The sequence below is a fragment of the Sphaeramia orbicularis genome, chromosome 16 (assembly GCF_902148855.1).
Source record: "Sphaeramia orbicularis chromosome 16, fSphaOr1.1, whole genome shotgun sequence".
Classification (NCBI taxonomy): Eukaryota; Metazoa; Chordata; class Actinopteri; order Kurtiformes; family Apogonidae; genus Sphaeramia; species Sphaeramia orbicularis.
Window position 1 is genome coordinate 37,619,630 of NC_043972.1, and position 17,941 is coordinate 37,637,570.

Below are 17,941 nucleotides of genomic sequence, written 5' to 3' on the forward strand. Positions count from 1 at the left end.
CAAAGAAATATAGGACATGTTTATAATACATGTCTGGAAACAGCTATTTCACTGATAATATGATAAGATACACTTTTGCTTAGCATATCACTCTTATAGGCCTTGAGCCAACAGGGAAATAATTAAAGAAAGAAAAAAGAAACTGCTTTCTTCCCAAACGATAAAAACAATCAGAGTATTTACTGGTAGGTGTTTAGATGATAAAGCAATGGTTGCAGACTTAAGGTTATTTTGGAAAAAATGGTTGTGATTTGTTTTTATTAACAAAAAAAAGGAGGCTTGGGAAGAATCTGTCTGTGCCTTTATGAGCCTGAGTGCATGGCTTTGTGATACAGTCTTGACCAGATTTCCCCTCCCCCATTAGTTACTCATTACTAAAGATCAGCACCACTGCCAGTTATTGACAGCGCCATGTTCAACCTCAACGAAGGAGTGTGATATTATTCAAATGTGTCATTTAAATGTTGTAATAAAAGTTTGTTTGTCCTCTGTTCACTCGGCACAATCTGAATGTAGAACTATTTTTATCTGCCGTATGTCCCAGCAGAGTGAATGTGAGATGCATTTTTGGCCCGTTCAACTTTTATAAGTACAGAACTCAATAAATGTGACATTCAGGTTGTATATTTTTTGATAATTTATCTTTGGATTGAGATGAATAAAACTGTTTATTTACTGAAGTTGGTGGAGTATACTTTCTCTTTTGTCTGACTGTGAACACCCATGAACAAGAAAACTCATGCATTCTGTTTGTTCTATTAACCACAAACGTGCAAATCAAGAGGAAAACCAGAAGAGGAAGTTCATAGACATAAAACTGATATGTAAACCCCATTTTCCTGTTTTCTGTACTAAACGGGGTACACTAACTAACATCTGTTTCCTTGTACTGTGTGGCTTTTAAAACACAGACACTACATACTTATATTTGATCATTAGTGCGTGGGAACACAATGTTTCTCATCATGCTTACTTTACAAATAGAAAAAAACACTCCAAATGCAAATCATTAATAGTTTTTGGAAGTTCAACTGGAATGGTTTTGCTCTTGAAAACTTTTCATCTTTGTAACTCGTGTATAAGGCTGTCCATGGTCTAGCACCATGGAGGTGTTGGTCCCATATGAACCATCTCGGACCCTGAGAACCTCAGGGACTGGTCTTTTGCTGGTGCTCAGAGTCAGGACTAAACACGGTGAAGCTGCCTTTCAGTTCCATGCAGCTAAACTCTGGAACAGTCTTCCTGATGACATGAACAAGCCTCTACTCTGACAATGTTTAAGTCCAGGCTGGAAATGACACTGTCCAACTGTGCATGGAACAGCTGAAAGGGTTCTATCTGCACTCTTGTCTTTTACTTTATTTTAATTGAATATTATGTTATGTTTTCATCTGGGTCTGTCTGTCTGTCTGTCTGTCTGTCTGTCTGTCTGTTAGCAAGATAATTCAAACAGTTATGGATGGATTTAGATGAAATTTTCAGGAAATGTTGATACTGGCACAAGGAACAAATGATTAAATTTTGGTGGTGATCTGCCTTGGCGGAGGTCTGCGCTCTGAGTGATTTTCTAGTTAGTTAGTTATGTTTTATTGATTATGTTTTAATTGTAATTGTGTGTTTTTAATGCGTCTCTTTTCCATTTTTTTAAAGCCCTGTGAATTGCCCTGTGTATGATTTGTGCTATACAAATAAATCTGCCTTGTCTTTTATTCAAAAGACTTCATCAGCTGAAGTCTCTTGGGAAAACTACTAAGGATGTTTCATAATCTGGGCAAGTGAGAACTTACACAGTCTATAAATGTGAAAGTGAAGTACAGAGATTAATACGGAAAACAACTGGTAAAAAATAAAATACGTTTCCAGGAATGAGATTGCATTTTATAAATAAGTCTGACCTCAAAGGTCAGTTCATCACTATGCCAAACTAATATCCTCCCAGCAATAAATATGAGCACTGTGTTAAGAAAAACATGGGCTGAAGTCAAGCTCTATTTGTGTTCTTGTCTTTATCATAGTTCCAGGAAACTTTTACTTACACACATCAGCCTTTCCCATAAGAAACAGATCAGAATGTCTTAAACTGAACTTTTAGTGTGTGCCTTTGTAAGCCTTTCGCTTGAGGAGCCCCACCTGTTTGGACACTGACATTAATTACTGACTTGTCTTGAGGACGGTGAATCATCTACCAAAAGATACTAGAACATTTAAAGGGGCAAAGGGGCAAAACATTAGCAAATGCAAAGTTGGTGTAACGTAACATGCTGTCAGGGTTATCTTTGAATATAGATTCAGGTGATGTATTGAAAAGAAGTATAAAAAACATCAGTTAATGTATATTCTTTTAGTAAAGGTTTAAAAAGAGGAAGTTCAAATGCTCATCTATGAAACACCGCCACCTAATGTTTAAACAGTGCTACAACATAAGCCTCTTGAAAACAGCCTATAGTCCACACAGCTCATACAGTGAATTTATTCTTATTTGTGGTTACAATAAGCCTGTTAAAGTTAAATATGAAGGCCTTTTTTCTTCTCATTAAACAGATGTTTGGCTTCTATTTAAAAACATTACCCGACACACCTCATCTTGCAACTTCTTCCAAAATTATGCAATAGAATTACACATTTCCTGTCTTGGATTCAGGAGAATTCCTTCACTGTTATCACACTTATTACACATTCTAAATACTGACATTGATCAAACAAGGCTCTGAGTACATACTGTTTTTTCAGTAGTGTTTTCGTGGGCAGAAGACACTTTCCTACCATTAACTTGCATTTGGGGAAAAACTACAGAAACTTTGGATATATTTTAAGACTAAGATATGATGGATATGGGCAAGAAATCCAACTGGAAGACTCTTCACACTGTTTTTCTGGTGGTGCTGATGGGTAGGAACTCTTCATTGAATAGACTGTCAGTTTTATGGTCTTGTTTATTTCAATGACCGTTGATAACATCATATTTCAGCAGTTATATGGTTACAGTGTCGGTAATATAAAGGGCAGACAAGCTTCGAAGGATTTTATTCCTCTGTGTTCAGTTACGTATGTTTTGACGTCATGGAATATCATAGCATAATTGCCTCAGTCATATTTTTGGCCAAATTGTGAAATCAACGTAACTTTACTCTCCTAACATTGCTGCTTTCGTTTTATGTAGATACAGGGTCAAAACGCAGTAATGTCCCATCAGAGAGCGAACTTTAATTAATTGCCATTCCAACATTTATTTCAATATAAAGTAGCTCCTTGTTTTGGATAATCCCTTATTGTCCAAGTAAAGCAAAAATGAATTTAAAAGTAAAAGTGGGAGTCATTTAGCTACACTACTTTGTCAAATTGTCTGTAAAATGTCCCGTCAGAGAGATTTCGAATGCCACGTTTTGACCCTATAACAATTTGGCCAAAAATATGACTTAGGCCTTTATGCTACAAGGCTGATGACATGTTTGGAGCCTAGAAAAATGCATGAATTCTGCATGTTTTTTGGAGAAGCTTCACCATGCATGTGAAAAAGCATTTTATTTAATCTCCAAGCAGATGTACTTCCCCATCTGTGAGAAATGCATGGCAACGATCTCCAGCCATTCATTCAAACTGTACAAAAAACAGGAAGTTTCTGTTTATTTATAGGACACACATCAGACTTCTTAAAATATGTCTTTGTATTGGTAACTTCTCACTGCAGAAATGAATGTTAAAGGAAGACTGTGTGCTGATTTCTGTTCTCAGGTGCACAGAGTCAGGGATCCAGGGTGCATGGGATCCAGATATCCTGGAGGGATAAGGTGACAGCTGGGTTCAAAACCACTTTCACCTGTTCCTCAACCTGCGTCCCAAAGTGCGTTTACACCTGGACTTTGAAGGGACGCACATTCAATGGGAGCACATTGACCTGGATACCAGATGGACATGAGCGGACTGTGGAACTGCAGTGCTCTGCCGTCAATCCACAAACAGGAGCCACTCTCACTACAACCTCAGTAGTATTAGACATTAAAAGTAAGTCCAGCAGACTCACAGGGAAAATCCAGTGAGCAGGTGAAGAAGGAGACATGAGAAGTGGACTCGTTAATTTCTTGTATCGGACTGTGTTCGCATAAGCTCGTTCCTATAAATACTTTGTGCATAATACACAAGAGTCCTCTGAGTGCTCCTCAGTTTTCAGTGACTGATCATAACCTGTCATATACCAAAAACAGTAGCAAAAACATTTACTTAAGCATTGAATTTAAGTACAGTGCACACATGCCACTGGATTAGAATACCTAACTACATACTGCATACTACCTGCTCATGCAAATACTACTCAGGCATTGATGCACCATGAATGATTTCACAGTCTCACACTATAACGCTGTTGTGGCCTTAGACAAGTCTCACTTCAAAGGTTCTGTCTGTCTGATTTTGGGGAACTTCAGAGGACGCAGTTGCAGAAATGAAATATTGCCTAAGTAATATTTATAGACACTTGTTTTTTTGCCTTAGTTTTTACCTTAGAAGGAGACTTTTGAGATCAGTAGCATTCTTTGAGATGGTTTTGGCTCAGAAGGCAGAGTCACTGAATGTGTGTGAGTGTGTGTGTATGAGTGGGTGACACGGTAAGCATTTTGAGTACATCAAGGTAGAAAAATCCTAAATAATGCAAGTCCATTAACCATTTTCATTTCAGTTGATGGTAATCTGTAAACTCATCGCAAGAGGCCATTAAGGATTTATAATGAACCTTTAATGCTTTAAAGTTAAAGATTTAGAGAAGTCTAAGTTCAAATAGAGTATAACACTCATCATTGTATTGTATTACTTTATAATCATCTGAAAATAAAAACATCCAAGGGGTCTCTTTATGGCAGGTGGCATCCATCACTACAGTGCATTATTGTTACCTGTTGGATCTGAGTGTAGATCTGAATTAAAATGTCATTTTTTAGCATCACAGGTTTGAGAGAACATGAGACATCTACTCCTTGCTTGTGTGTTCAAGCTGTAGAAAATGTACCCTGGGATAGCCTTGGTAAACACATGAAGGTAGAAAAGTTAAATATATGATTAGCAGCTGTAATTATCAATCACTGATCAGATTCTGTCAGATGCAGACTGGATGTAAGTCTACTAGAGAGGTAAAGACCCACCATTTCTGCTTTGCCTCATGGGTCGTATCAATGGAAAGAGACAAATCATTTTTTGATTCCATTTGAATTGCATCACCAAAATTATGTTTAAAACATAATTTTATGAGCCAAGAAAGTCAAGGTTTGTGGCTAAGATGGTGAAGAAAAGGATCTAGTTTTGTGTTAAAACAGCTCAATGAATTGCATTTTTCATTGCACATGATGCACAAAACTGAAACAACCTCTGCCTTGGTACATTGTACCTTAAACTCAGAGACTGAGGTGAAACGCTAAAAATACAACAAGTCTAGAGAGAGCTGTGGAAAGGTGTGTTTTTTACAAATTCTGGAAATTTTCCTTTTCCTTTATGTAGCTTTAATATCTCCTGAACTAAAAATCCCAGAATGGCCAAAACAAACACTGGCTCTAATGAGGGCCAATCATATTTTTTAGTTGATTTTTCATGATAATACATTTTTAGAAATGTTTTCACTGAATGTTTTCACATAATGTAGTTCTGAATCAATTAGAAATACGTTACACATTATTTCCGTCCATTATGTTAATGTTGTTGATGTTACTACCTCCTTTCGTCATCTTTTTCTTATAGATGGCGTGTCTGTGCAAACTAGTCCTCCAACCACCATCCCATCACTCAACAAATCACTGGACTTGTTCTGCCATGATGATACACTGAAAAACATCCCTGACCTTTCATCCTTGGTGTATGAGGTGGTTTGGTACAAAGATGGGCAGCAAGTGATCTTAGATAAGAATAAGCACCAAAACAACCTCACACTTCACTTTGACTCGTTGGTGCCCTCTGATGCTGGATTCTACCAGTGTGAGTCCTACCTGCCTGCACTACGACAAGGCAAGGTGTTCAGCCGGGGCTATCAACTCAGCTGTAAGTGCAGTTAAAGAAGACAAAGCAGGAGAATTCATTTACTCAATACTTTTAAAATGATGTGATTTTTTTTTTCATTCCCTTCAGATGATCCATGGAGCATCACCATCATGGGACCAGATGTAATTTCCACTGACAAAACTGCCAAATTTACCTGCTTGACAAGCTGCACCATAAATGTGGATTGCATTGTCAGATGGCAGTTCAGGAGCGGTTTCCCCATGGGAACCTTTATCTCAGTCCGTGCAAATGAGATCACATGGATCCCATCCAGGCCCTGTTTCCAAAACTTCACCTGTGTTGCAGAAAATGTAGCTGCTGGGCGCTTTGTTATGGCCACCAAGATGGTACAAGTTGAAGGTAAAGACTAAACTATAATCTTTGCATCTCTTACAGAACATATAATGATGCATCTAAGGGTGGCATGTGGTGCAATTTGTATATTTTTTATTGTGATTAAGTGTTCTGTTGATCTTCTCCTCCTACAGGTGTTGCACTTTCAGGAGTCGAGGTCCCCAAAGTCACTGGGTTTGTGCTGAGCCTCAGTTTGGGACTGATGCTACTTCTTACCATGTAGATCTGTTTGTGATGTTCACAGTTTAAATGTTTATCTGCTTATTTCAGCCATTTCTTCTGTGCCTGTGTCAAAAATACTCCTGTTCACCACATATTTTTTAAAACCAAGGACTGATCACCAAATTATAGAAAGCAAAAGGAGGCATTTGGAAACTTTTTGTGAGTTCTGTGAATGCGTGACAAAATGTTTTAAGTGAGGATGAAACACATGGCTGATGCAAATTTCCCAGTTTGCATAAGTTCAGTTCAATTGCATTTTCTTCATCCTGAATAACAGATTAATTTGTTTACATAAATGTCATCTGTAATAACAGGTGCCAAGAAATATGTGCTCACTGTTATTTCAGCTGATATATTATATAAGACAAAAACCTTTCAAAAGATCAAATTCTCTTGAGAGATGTTGCAATGTGGTAGTTCCTTCTTTACTTCATATGCTTACTAACTGTGACTCACAGAGAATGATGTTTCGATGTTAATCTTGCACTTTTTCTCACGCTGAGCAGAACTAAAAGGAAACTTCTGACCTCCATATGTTACTGATTCACCTGTATGAATGCAAAGGCTTTGGGGAAGCAAATGCATACCTTGAAAATTAAATCAGCATTTATGTTTAACTCATTCACTTTGTCATTGCATTATTTCTTTGGAGCAGCTGTGGTGAGTAACACAGCACTGAACAAAAGGTGACTGACAAGAGATTTACAGAGAAGTCTGAAGAGGGTGATGAGTACATCTACTGTGGTTTGAATAAACTGTTGACTTCTGTGCGGCAGGAAATTGTCTAGCTTTTCTTTTCTTTTCTTTTGCAGACATAAGCCACCTGTTCTATGTAATTCTAACCTTAAGGCAGAAATAAAACTAGATGTCTATTTAAAACTCCCATTCATGTGAAAAAGAGGGACATGTGATCACTTCTGTAATATATTTGGGTGATGTGTTTTACTATGAAACATACATATATGGTGGTAATAAAACACAACAAAATATGAACATGAACAGCAATGTCAGCAATATGATGTGAGTTACTTCCTTAATTAGTAACCTATTATAAGGCATTAAGATGGAGTTTAATTGTGCTGTTCTGATGGAAACAGAAAAAACACAAACCTTTTACAGCGGTGGTCAAAATTATTAAAATACTTGGTATATCTAAGAGGTTTCATCTGTTTATTTTTTTTATTGCCCATTAAAATACCCATAAAATAAATGAAATATCTACAAAGTCATTATTGTGCTCTATAAACCATAGAATAGCGCCATCATTTGGAGAATTTGATCGTTTTCCTCACAGGAAACAAGTTACACCTATTTCACTGTTAACGTCACGTAATCATATTCCTTCACAGAAGCCAACCTCCTTGTGTAATCATTGCAAGATGTGAACATGGTGAAACCAATGGTGATGCAAGAGTTTTAAGACAGAGCTGTGCGATTCTGTCAAATGTACAAGAACTATCCTCCTCATTCAGTAAATACTAAAGTTATAAGTGGATTAAAAACAGTCTGACTCACTTCATCTGATATGTGTTGTGCTCAGAACAACCATCTGCATCTTTCAAGAACATAATGAAATGAAATCCTGTTTTAGAGGCAAAAAAAAAGGTCCATATTTTCAGATCTGTCAGGTGTTTGGCCCCCACTGTAAATATCTTCAAATCATACTCAAACATTGTAAATGGGATATGTTGTTGGCTCTCATCATGCTCAGTTTTAAACATGCTGCTGATGTCCTGAAGGTGGCGCTAGGCCCTCACTTATATCTCTTTCACGAGCATGTTGCAATTGTTGATACCTAATACACATACAAATGCAAACCAATAAGGTGGTTATAAAACACCCTGCTCAGGCTTCTCTGCCAGACTTTGCATTAGCTGTGGTTCCTCTGTTATGGGACCTGGGATTCACAACCGTGACATAAGGGCATAAGAGCACATGACTGAACAGGCAGTTTACTGGCCCTTTCTCTGACATTTCTTACATGATGAACAACAACCATAATAATAAGTGGTACCAGGTACAACAAACCCTGCCCCTTGCACATATTGTAGTTTATTTTGGCATCGATCCAGCTGATGTCATCATGTCTATGCATGTACTGATGTCAGTATATCACTTGCCTCTATATATGTGCCAAGTTTGAAGTAAATTGAAACAAAAATGATGTTTTTATAGATATGTGAATTTCACCCATTATAAGTAAATGGGGGAAAAAAGATTTTAAAAATTCGACTTGACCAACTGTTCCCAAAATGTAATCAGTTCTATTCTGGGTCACTGGAAATCTATAAACCCAATTTGGTATGAGTTCAACCAATAGTTTTGCTGCTGGAGTGTGAACAAACAAACCTCGCCTTGCCTTCAGGGGGTGGGGTAATAATTGTGATAATAATGATAATAATGATATTGTTGTGTATACCACACCCAAATTAGTGGCAAATTAGTGGTTAACTTCCTTTACATACAGTCAAAATTCCATCCTCTTCATTCTCTGACTGGTCACAATGTTCAGATGATGTACAGAATACTTTCACACATTTAAGAAGTAACTTTTCAAATGGTTTTGTACAATTTGGCAAAAAAAAAAAAAAGAGAAAAAAGAAAAAGAACGTCAGGTATTTCATATAAATGGAGGAAACTGCATTTAGTACACAATAAGCAGAATAACTGGTAAAACATCTTAGCTACTGTTGTGACTGATGACACTGAGGGTTGTTTGGGGTTCTTTTTTTTTTTTTTTACATTTATATTCAGTTTTTTGTCACTGATTTTTTTAATGACTATGTGTACTAAAACATACATTATGACACAAAAAATGCATAACTATCACACAAACAACACCCACAATAAAAGGAGCTGGGGGTGAGGTTACAGGTTATGTATTTCTACCTGTTACTATTAGTCCCCACATAGTGTCATAATAAAAACACATACATGCATGTTATTTACAAGTCATTTCTTTGGACATGTATATGCTTTAACAATGCTTTTTTTTTTTCTTAGGAAAAAACAAAAAAAGTTTTTCCTCTGGTTGTTAGAAGTCCGTAGTGTCCGTGGTGTTCCTACTGTTATCGGTGTTCAACCAAATGTCATCGAATGAATTACTATAGAGTGTTGCAACTAAACATACCATTCTTATGAGCCGGGAGGTCAGGGAAGGTAATTGTTTAAACTCAGCACAAGAAAAAAAAGTCTGGATTAGCATGGAATAATGACCATGCTTATGTTGGTGTTGTTTGGTTTGGTGTCTTTGTAAGATGTGTGTGAAGTTGGAATAAAATATTTTTACCTCTTCTCATAAGATGATTGTTACAATATGCTTTATTCTACATAGATGAGGTACAACTGGAACTCAGTATGTAATCATTGCACTTGGTTGACGGTGATTACTGACATGTATAAATAGGAATAAAAGGAGGAATATGTCTGAAAACAAAATTATTCCAACTTTATGGGCAACAGTGTATTCCATAGAAGACTGTGAACCCCACACAGACTGGTAACCACTGGGGATGCAAATAAATAAACAGAAATACACAAAATACACCAGATTTATGAAGACCTTTAAATCATGCATTTAGACAAAAATGATAATTATCCAACAAAAGACAAGAGACAGGCTTTTCTTTCTTGCACAATATGAAATAACGATAAGACAAAATGTATTACGTAACAGGTAATGACCTACTGGGTAATGGTCATTATAATGATATGAATATAATGGCAAGCAGCACTGGCTCTTAAATGAAGTCTGTATTAATAGAAGCCTTTTGAAACAAGCCTTTGTTCATTTTTTCATTTTCATTTTATAAAATATGTATGGAGATGTAATTTACTTTCACACAAACTGTCACAAACACATAAATAAATTTAAATTTGGTTAGATAAATTTGACAAATAATTTATTCTATTGGGAAAGCACAGTAAGACATGATGTGATATGACTTGATGATATGCTATGATATATGATACGCTATTCACAATCACATTAATGTTGCATAAATAACTGGTCATGAATCATCTGTTTGTTTGTCATGTACTGTACACAGGCGTGCTCTCATACTGAACTTTGCACCTGGTCAGCATCAGTATGCCTCATGTGTTTACTAAGTGGAATTGTGAAAGGTATAATGGTGCACCCACTCAGTACTGTAAGAAAGAACCGGACAATTCCTGATATCTAATAGAGATAGAGACAGAAAAAAAAAAAAAAAAAACACATTCATTATTTCTGTCTTTGAGCAAGATTCAGTATACTTAGTGCATAATGCAGGACAGACTGCAGTAGTGGGCATACAAAGTACTGCTGAAAATGTACAATTTCATTCCCGCCTTCAGAGGCTTTCAAAGGTGGCTGTAAAATGTAACGTTCCAGCATGTGATGAAACAAAAAAAGACCATTCCTTCGACAACAGTCCTAATCATGACACACATACCTTCTGTCACAATTTGTCATTTTATTTTTGTCATTTGCAGAACTTCACCCCCATCAGTAAACAAAAAATGTAAAGCACCTTTTGTACATTTACAAAAGAACCGAAACACCTGCAGATAAGGATTGGGGGGCTGTTCAAAGGTATTCATGGGTAGAGGGCTGGACAGAATAAAATAGAGCAGAAAAGGTGAGGGTACCATCAGACCATTACATGGAAATGGAGAGGAATAGTCCAGCCATTGCACTGCTGCTTTTACTTCAAGGTAGGACCTGTTTCAGCTGTTTCTTTGTGAATATATGTAATATAATAGGGTAACACAAACTGATCTCAGTGTAAGATTTTTTTTAAGTCCCTACCTGATAATCTGTTGTGTGTCCTTGTGTTTGTGCCTTCAGGGGTCCTGGCCTCTGGTGCTGTGGAGGTCCATCCCTCCTCTAACCCTGCTGTGGTCGGGGAAAATGTGACACTGTCTCTGTCTCCTCCGACATCTCTAAGCAGTGGAAGCTGGTCGGTGGGAAATGCCCAGATACTCACCTGGGTGGGAAACCAACAGGCAATCTTCTCCAGTCACACCGGCAGGGCATCCATAGACATCGCCACCAGAGCTCTCACTCTGAGTTTCGTCACGGTGGCCGACTCAGGGGTCTACACAGTGCAGTCTGCGAGCCCTGAACTTAAGCTCAGTACGACCATCACTGTACTGGGTAAGGTTATGATTTCCTTGGACACTTTCACACACTGAAGGGTCAGTTAAGGCAGGGGTATAGCTTTACTTGAAGGAGTTGAAGATAAAATTGGGAATTTTTCTGTAACTAAATTTCCACATTTAATTCCTCTGTGTTTCGAGAGCTCTGGTTGGTTCAGCTTTAACCCATAAAGACTCAAACAGTCACTGGAAACCAAAACCATCTAGCAATCTAAAATGTTTAATAACTTCTGATCCCCTAATCTTATCAATGCATACAAATAACTGGTGTAAAATACAGTTTGTCATCTTTTAATGGTCATCAGATATGACCCATTCGGATGTTCAGAGGTTCCGTACAGAATGTGGAAACACCGTCATCTTCTACATTGATTCACCAGTAAAACCCATAGAGTTGGATCAATGATAATAGATGTAGACAGTTGTTTTTATATTCAGTTGTTGATATCTTTACAGAAAAATAGCTTTTTCTTCATTTTTTTCTGTTTCTGATTTGATAACTTTTGGATTTACTTTACTTTTCTGAACTTCTACATCGAGGGTGGCCAACCCTGGTCCTGGAGAGCCACAACCCTGCATGTTCTAAATGTTTCCCTCTTCCAGCACACCTGATGGTCATTATCAGGCTTCTGCAGAGCTTGATGATAGACTGATCATTTGAATCAGGTGTGTTGGAAGAGGGATCCATCTAAAACATGCAGGATAGTGGCTCTCCAGGACCAGGGTTGGCCAGCCCTGTTCTACATGATCAGTAAATTAAATATAGGAAAATACATGATTTTCACCAAAGAAAAAAATGTAAATATAAAGGATAAGATTATAATAAATGGTGACAAATCATTTAAGAAAAGTTAAATCTGCAGGAAAAATTAACTTGGGAACAGTCACAAAAGTAGCACTGGAGCTTCATGGGTTAATCCATAAAGACCCAAACCACCACTGCCGACCAAAATCATCTACTGATATAAAATATTTAATACCTATTGATCCACTAATCCACTGAACTGATGTAAATAATTGGTGTAAAATACAGTTTGTCATTTTTTTACGGTCATCAGATATGACCCATTTGGACGTTCAGAGGCTCTGTAGTTACTGTAGAAACACTGTCATCTTCTACAACATTGATTCACCAGTAAAACCCATGGAATTGGATCAATGACAGTGGATGGAAACACTTATTTTTACATTCAGTTAATGAAATCTTTGTGCTGAAGAGGCTACTTTTTTCTTCAGTTTTCTCTGTTTCTGATTTAATAGCCTTCAACTTTAATCTGACCTTTTATGAACAGCTGCATGATCAGTGAATTAAATATAGGAAGATACTGCATTTTCACAGAAAAAACTGCAAAATACAGAAGATCATATTCCAATAATTGGTGATAAATCACTTTAGAAAAGCTAGATCAGGGGTAAAATTCATTTGGGAACTGCCACAAAAGTAGCACTGGGTCTTTATGGGTTAATACCATTTTCAATTACATTTCAGTATGTGTGTCATTTCTGTCACAGAGTCTATACAAAGTAAACATCTTCCTATGTCCTTACAATATCCATGCCCTGTTCAGAGAAACAGGCTTGAGATAAAGTGTATGAGTAAAGTGTGGGTGGGTGGAGAGGGATTCGACTCTTTCAATACAAGCATTGTGTGAAAGGTATGATTATTTGTAAAAGAGTTGCTGATATGACACACAAAAAGTTTCCTTCAACCAGTCTATTTACTCAACATATGTGACCTCGAAAAACAAACAAACAAACATACACTGTATATGCAATATCAGATAGCACACAGAAGAGAACAGACCTGATGAGGTTAAGGCTTGGGGACAAAATATTTATTATAAAAACACATACAAACACATATAAAGACACAGAATCTGAGAATTCCTCATCTTCTCGTCAGAATTTTGTCATCTTTTCATGGTCATCAGATATGACCCATTTGGACATTCAGAGTCTCTTTAGTTACCGTGGAAACACTGTCATCCTCTACAACATTGATTCACCAGTAAAACCCATGGAGTTGGATCAATGACAGTAGATGGACACACTTGTTTTTATGTTCAGTTACTGATATTTTGCTGAAAAAGTCACTATTTGTTGAGCTTTCTCTGTTTTTGATATAATAACCCTCAAGTTTACTCTGATCTTTGATGAACATCATTTGTTTGTTTGTTTGTTTTATTTATTTTGAATTTGCATTAAAACCAAACAACAAAAGAATTATGTAAAAGAAAGTCCAACATTCAAATAGGAGCGGGATGAAGTTTAACTTATAATCTCCCAACTCCTATATAATATCTACATGATCAGTCAATTAAATATAATAAAATTCACGATTATGACTAAAAAAAAAAAAAAAAAAGCAAAATAAGGAAGATAACATTACAATCAATGGTAATAAGTCACTTAAGAAAGGTTAAATATGGAGAAAAATTGATTTGGGAACTGACACAAAAGTAGCGCTGCATTATGGGTTAAGGTGATCTAATGTGTTGTTGATATTTGGACTGACAACCAGGATATGTCACTGCTTGCTGTGCCAGCAGACGTTTATTTTGTGTTTCCTGCCCTTCAGCTCATATGACATTATGTCCCTTAGCAACACATTCTCACTGCTTTGTCCTTTGAAGCCAGTTTCACTTGAACTATTTTTGCTACATCATCACCAACACCATGACTTCACAAAAACAGTCCAATATTATAGTAATCTGTGGGATGTAGAATAGTCTCCACTTATAAACATATAGTCATAATTATTATCCCTGGTAACATAGTTTTATAAATCACCAAAAAATCCATTATGTTTTTTTTTCTCTCTCTCTTGGTGAAATTGTGCTTTTGTGAAGCACTTTGTAATTTCTATGTGAATACTACTGTATAAATGAAAGTAGCTTTATTAGTTACCAAATATTGACTTTAAAACAGATAGTACATGCAGTATTAGGTTATTACTTCAAAGACTAAAACTGAAAAGAATTAATAATTTTCTACAAGGTCAACCTGGCCACTAAATAGACTAGACTAGACTAGACTAGACTAGACTAGACTGGACTAGACTAGACTAGACTAGACTAGACTAGACTAGAATAGAATAGAATAGAATAGAATAGAATAGAATAGAATAGAATAGAATAGAATAGAATAGAATAGATATGCAGTATGAATAGAAATGAAATCTAACATCAGTATAAATATGACAAAGTACACAATTATTATTTGTTTTATCAGAAATACATTTTTAAACTATTACAAATTCTGACCAAATAAATCACAAGGTTAGGAATATTTCCATAATTACTCATGTATGTTTATTTTTATATTCTAAAGCACTAAACTGCACATTACTCATTACATGACTACTACATTTATATTCAACTGGTTTTGTCAGATTTTCTTGAGCTGATGGAAAAACAAATTTCCCCCGGGGGATAAATAAAGTTAATCTGTTTCCGTTTTTATAGGTCTCTGACGTATAACTGTCTAGTTTCAGTTCTTCATGTGGTCTCCTGCTAAAGGCCTTGTGTAGTTTGACTGAGTGATGAACAGTTTGATATTTCTCTTCCTGTCTTGTCTCATCAGAGCCCATTTCTAATGTCACACTGAGAACCAATCAGACCAGGCTGGTGGAGTTCAAAGGGTCCATAGTTGCTTCATGTTCCGTCCTCTCTGGATCCTCACTGTCTTTCCTTTGGCTGAATGGTGACTCTGAGATCACAGCCAATGAGAGGGTTCATCTCACTGATGGAAACTCCACTCTGACCATAGTCAACATGAGCCGATATGACCAGGGACAGCTCCGGTGTTGTGCTTTTAATGCTATCAGTAACGCCACCAGTGATCCGGTGAACTTCACTGTGAGCTGTGAGTACAGTAGGACGGAGTCACTTTAACTGATGTGTACTTTGTCCACAGCTCTAAAACCCTGTCATCTCTGTCTTAGATGGTCCTGAAAACATGAACCTCACTGGAGGTGGATCCTTTGCCACTGGATCCAATGTGTCCATGCTCTGTTTAGCTGACTCCAGTCCTCCAGCTCGGCTTAAGTGGGCTTTCAGAGGAGAGCTGCTGAACACCACAGGAGCAGAGCTGAACCTGTACAACATCAGTGAGGACCAAAGTGGTGTTTATACCTGTCAGGCTTTCAACAACGAAACCAGCAGGAGTGAAAATATCACCACACAAGTCATCATATCAAGTGAGTGGGCTTCGTAAAGGCATATAGTTATAGGCATATGTTTTTGCATATTTATGGTATTTGATTAACCTGTTTTTTATCTTATATTTTAATCCTGCTTTTAGATGTAAAGCACTTTGGGCTTCGTTATGTTGTTGTAAAGTACTATAGAAATACACTTTGATTTGATTTTGATTTGATATAAACCTCTAATTTTCCTAAGCTTATCCTGTCCGTCATAAACGTTTTTCTTTTCCTGTTTCCACCCAGAGCCTTCATCATCTGCATCAGAACAGGCAGCCTGTATGTGGCTTCTTCCTCTGCTGTCATTGGCTGGACTCCTCTTCACAACACCCCACTAACTGGAAATAAATCATACTTTTCTCATTCTTTTTTAATCACAGATTAACACTGGAATATTAGACTGTTCTAGATGTGTTATGATGTGTTAAATATGTGCAGCAGATCAGATACTTCCTGTTCAGATATAATGTATAAATACAGCATTATGTGAAAAGGCTGGGTCTGTTTTTGGAAAGAACCTAGATACACCGAGGAATATGGTGGAGACGTGTACACGGAGTGAAGTGGAGGACATCTTGGATAATCTAGATCATCTTCTTCATCCCAAACCAGAAGAGCAGCTGCAGTTCTGCATCTTAGAATCATTACGATGCAGAACTGAGAAGTATAGAAGACCCCTCATGTCCACTGCCATCAAACTCTATAAAACCTCAGTTTGATCATCCATGGGCTGATGGATTACTTGTTCAATAATACTGTTTTTTGTTTTGTTTCTTTCTCTTTCTTAAGCTGATTAAAAAAGTGAAATTCCCCCAGGAGATAAATAAACTTTACATATATCAATATCTGTATCTGTGTCTGTATCAATTGCCTACAGGTCCTACATGAATTGAAATGATTAAAATATTGATGAATGTTGTTCCAGTTGTTTGACTACATGTGTTTTGAAGGAAATGAACGTGACATTGAAATATAGCTTAAAAAGAAGATGCCTTTAGCTCATGGATGACTTTATCTTCAGGACAATTATCTACAAGTTAAAAAGTCAGTCATTCTGTAAAAATCAGATCATGTAGAGTGTTTGGTACAGACCTGATCAAAATCTTAAGACCAGTTGAAAAATAGCTAGAATTTACCTTTTGCACATTTGGATCTTAATGAGGTTTTAAGTAGAGCTACAATATACAAAAGCAAGAAGGGGGAGTGAGACAAAAAGCACTTGAAAAAGTAATTTATTGAAAACAACAAGTAAACTGAAATACGCTGTTTATCAGCTGATCAAAAGTTTAAGACCGCAGGCTATAAAAGTCAAAATCTGCTCAAAATTCTCATTTTCTGTCGGGCATTCACACGGTCATGCCCTCCTGATGGCTAAAGCTAAGAAGCTTTCTCTTCTTGAACGTGGTCGGATCGTCGAGCTGCATAAGCAAGGCCTCTCGCAGCGTGCCATTGCTGCTGAGGTTGGACGCAGTAAGACAGTCATTCCAAATTTTTTGACAGATCCTGAGCATTATGGAACAAAACAGTCAAGTGGTACACCCAAAAAAATTACACCTGCGCTGAGCCGGCGGATCCAATTGACTGTCCGTCAAGACACAGGCCCAAATTAAGGCCCTCACTGGTGCCTACTGCAGCGCAATAACCATCAGACGGCATCTGTGGGAAAAGGGTTTCAAAAACAAAAAACAAATTCAAAGACCTCGTCTCCTACAATGCCACAAAACTGCCCGTTTAGACTTTGCCAGGGAGCATCAAACATGGGACATTGAAAAGTGGAAAAAAGTTTTATTCTCTGATGAGAAAAAATTGAACCTTGACAGTCCAGATGGCTTCCAACGTTACTAGCATGACAAGGAGATCCCACCTGAGATGTTTTCTACCCGGCACAGTGGAGGGGGGTCCATCATGATCTGGGGTGCTTTTTCATTCAGTGGAACACTGGAGCTTCAGGTGGTGCAGGGTCGTCAAACAGCGGCTGGTTACGTGCAGATGTTGCAGCGGGCA

The 17,941-nt window shown here is 37.2% G+C and overlaps 2 protein-coding genes across 2 annotated transcripts; both read left to right on the top strand.

The window, feature by feature from the left end:
* The first annotated feature begins 2,661 nt into the window (after positions 1–2,661).
* LOC115436060 (uncharacterized) lies at positions 2,662–7,241 on the top strand. The gene is made up of 5 exons (XM_030158774.1): positions 2,662–2,889; positions 3,733–4,002; positions 5,722–6,018; positions 6,106–6,378; positions 6,507–7,241. Exons 1-5 carry the CDS (start codon positions 2,823–2,825, stop codon positions 6,593–6,595), a joined length of 996 nt encoding a protein of 331 aa, XP_030014634.1. The 5' UTR covers positions 2,662–2,822; the 3' UTR covers positions 6,596–7,241.
* A 4,005-nt stretch (positions 7,242–11,246) lies between these two features.
* LOC115435808 (carcinoembryonic antigen-related cell adhesion molecule 5-like) lies at positions 11,247–16,744 on the top strand. The gene is made up of 5 exons (XM_030158421.1): positions 11,247–11,292; positions 11,426–11,734; positions 15,319–15,600; positions 15,680–15,934; positions 16,184–16,744. The coding sequence occupies exons 1-5, from the start codon at positions 11,247–11,249 to the stop codon at positions 16,273–16,275; spliced, it is 984 nt and encodes a 327-aa protein (XP_030014281.1). The 3' UTR covers positions 16,276–16,744.
* Positions 16,745–17,941: the final 1,197 nt, after the last annotated feature.

What these genes read in the sequence shown, in the direction of transcription:
- LOC115435808 (XM_030158421.1), top strand. Translation starts at nt 11,247, where the DNA reads ATGGAGAGGAATAGTCCAGCCATTGCACTGCTGCTTTTACTTCAAG. An exon ending in ACTGCTGCTTTTACTTCAAG is followed by an intron (nt 11,293 to 11,425) that starts GTAGGACCTGTT and finishes TTGTGCCTTCAG; the next exon opens with GGGTCCTGGCCTCTGGTGCT. An exon ending in GGTGAACTTCACTGTGAGCT is followed by an intron (nt 15,601 to 15,679) that starts GTGAGTACAGTA and finishes TCTCTGTCTTAG; the next exon opens with ATGGTCCTGAAAACATGAAC.
- LOC115436060 (XM_030158774.1), top strand. Translation starts at nt 2,823, where the DNA reads ATGATGGATATGGGCAAGAAATCCAACTGGAAGACTCTTCACACTGTT. An exon ending in CCGGGGCTATCAACTCAGCT is followed by an intron (nt 6,019 to 6,105) that starts GTAAGTGCAGTT and finishes CATTCCCTTCAG; the next exon opens with ATGATCCATGGAGCATCACC. An exon ending in CAAGATGGTACAAGTTGAAG is followed by an intron (nt 6,379 to 6,506) that starts GTAAAGACTAAA and finishes CTCCTCCTACAG; the next exon opens with GTGTTGCACTTTCAGGAGTC.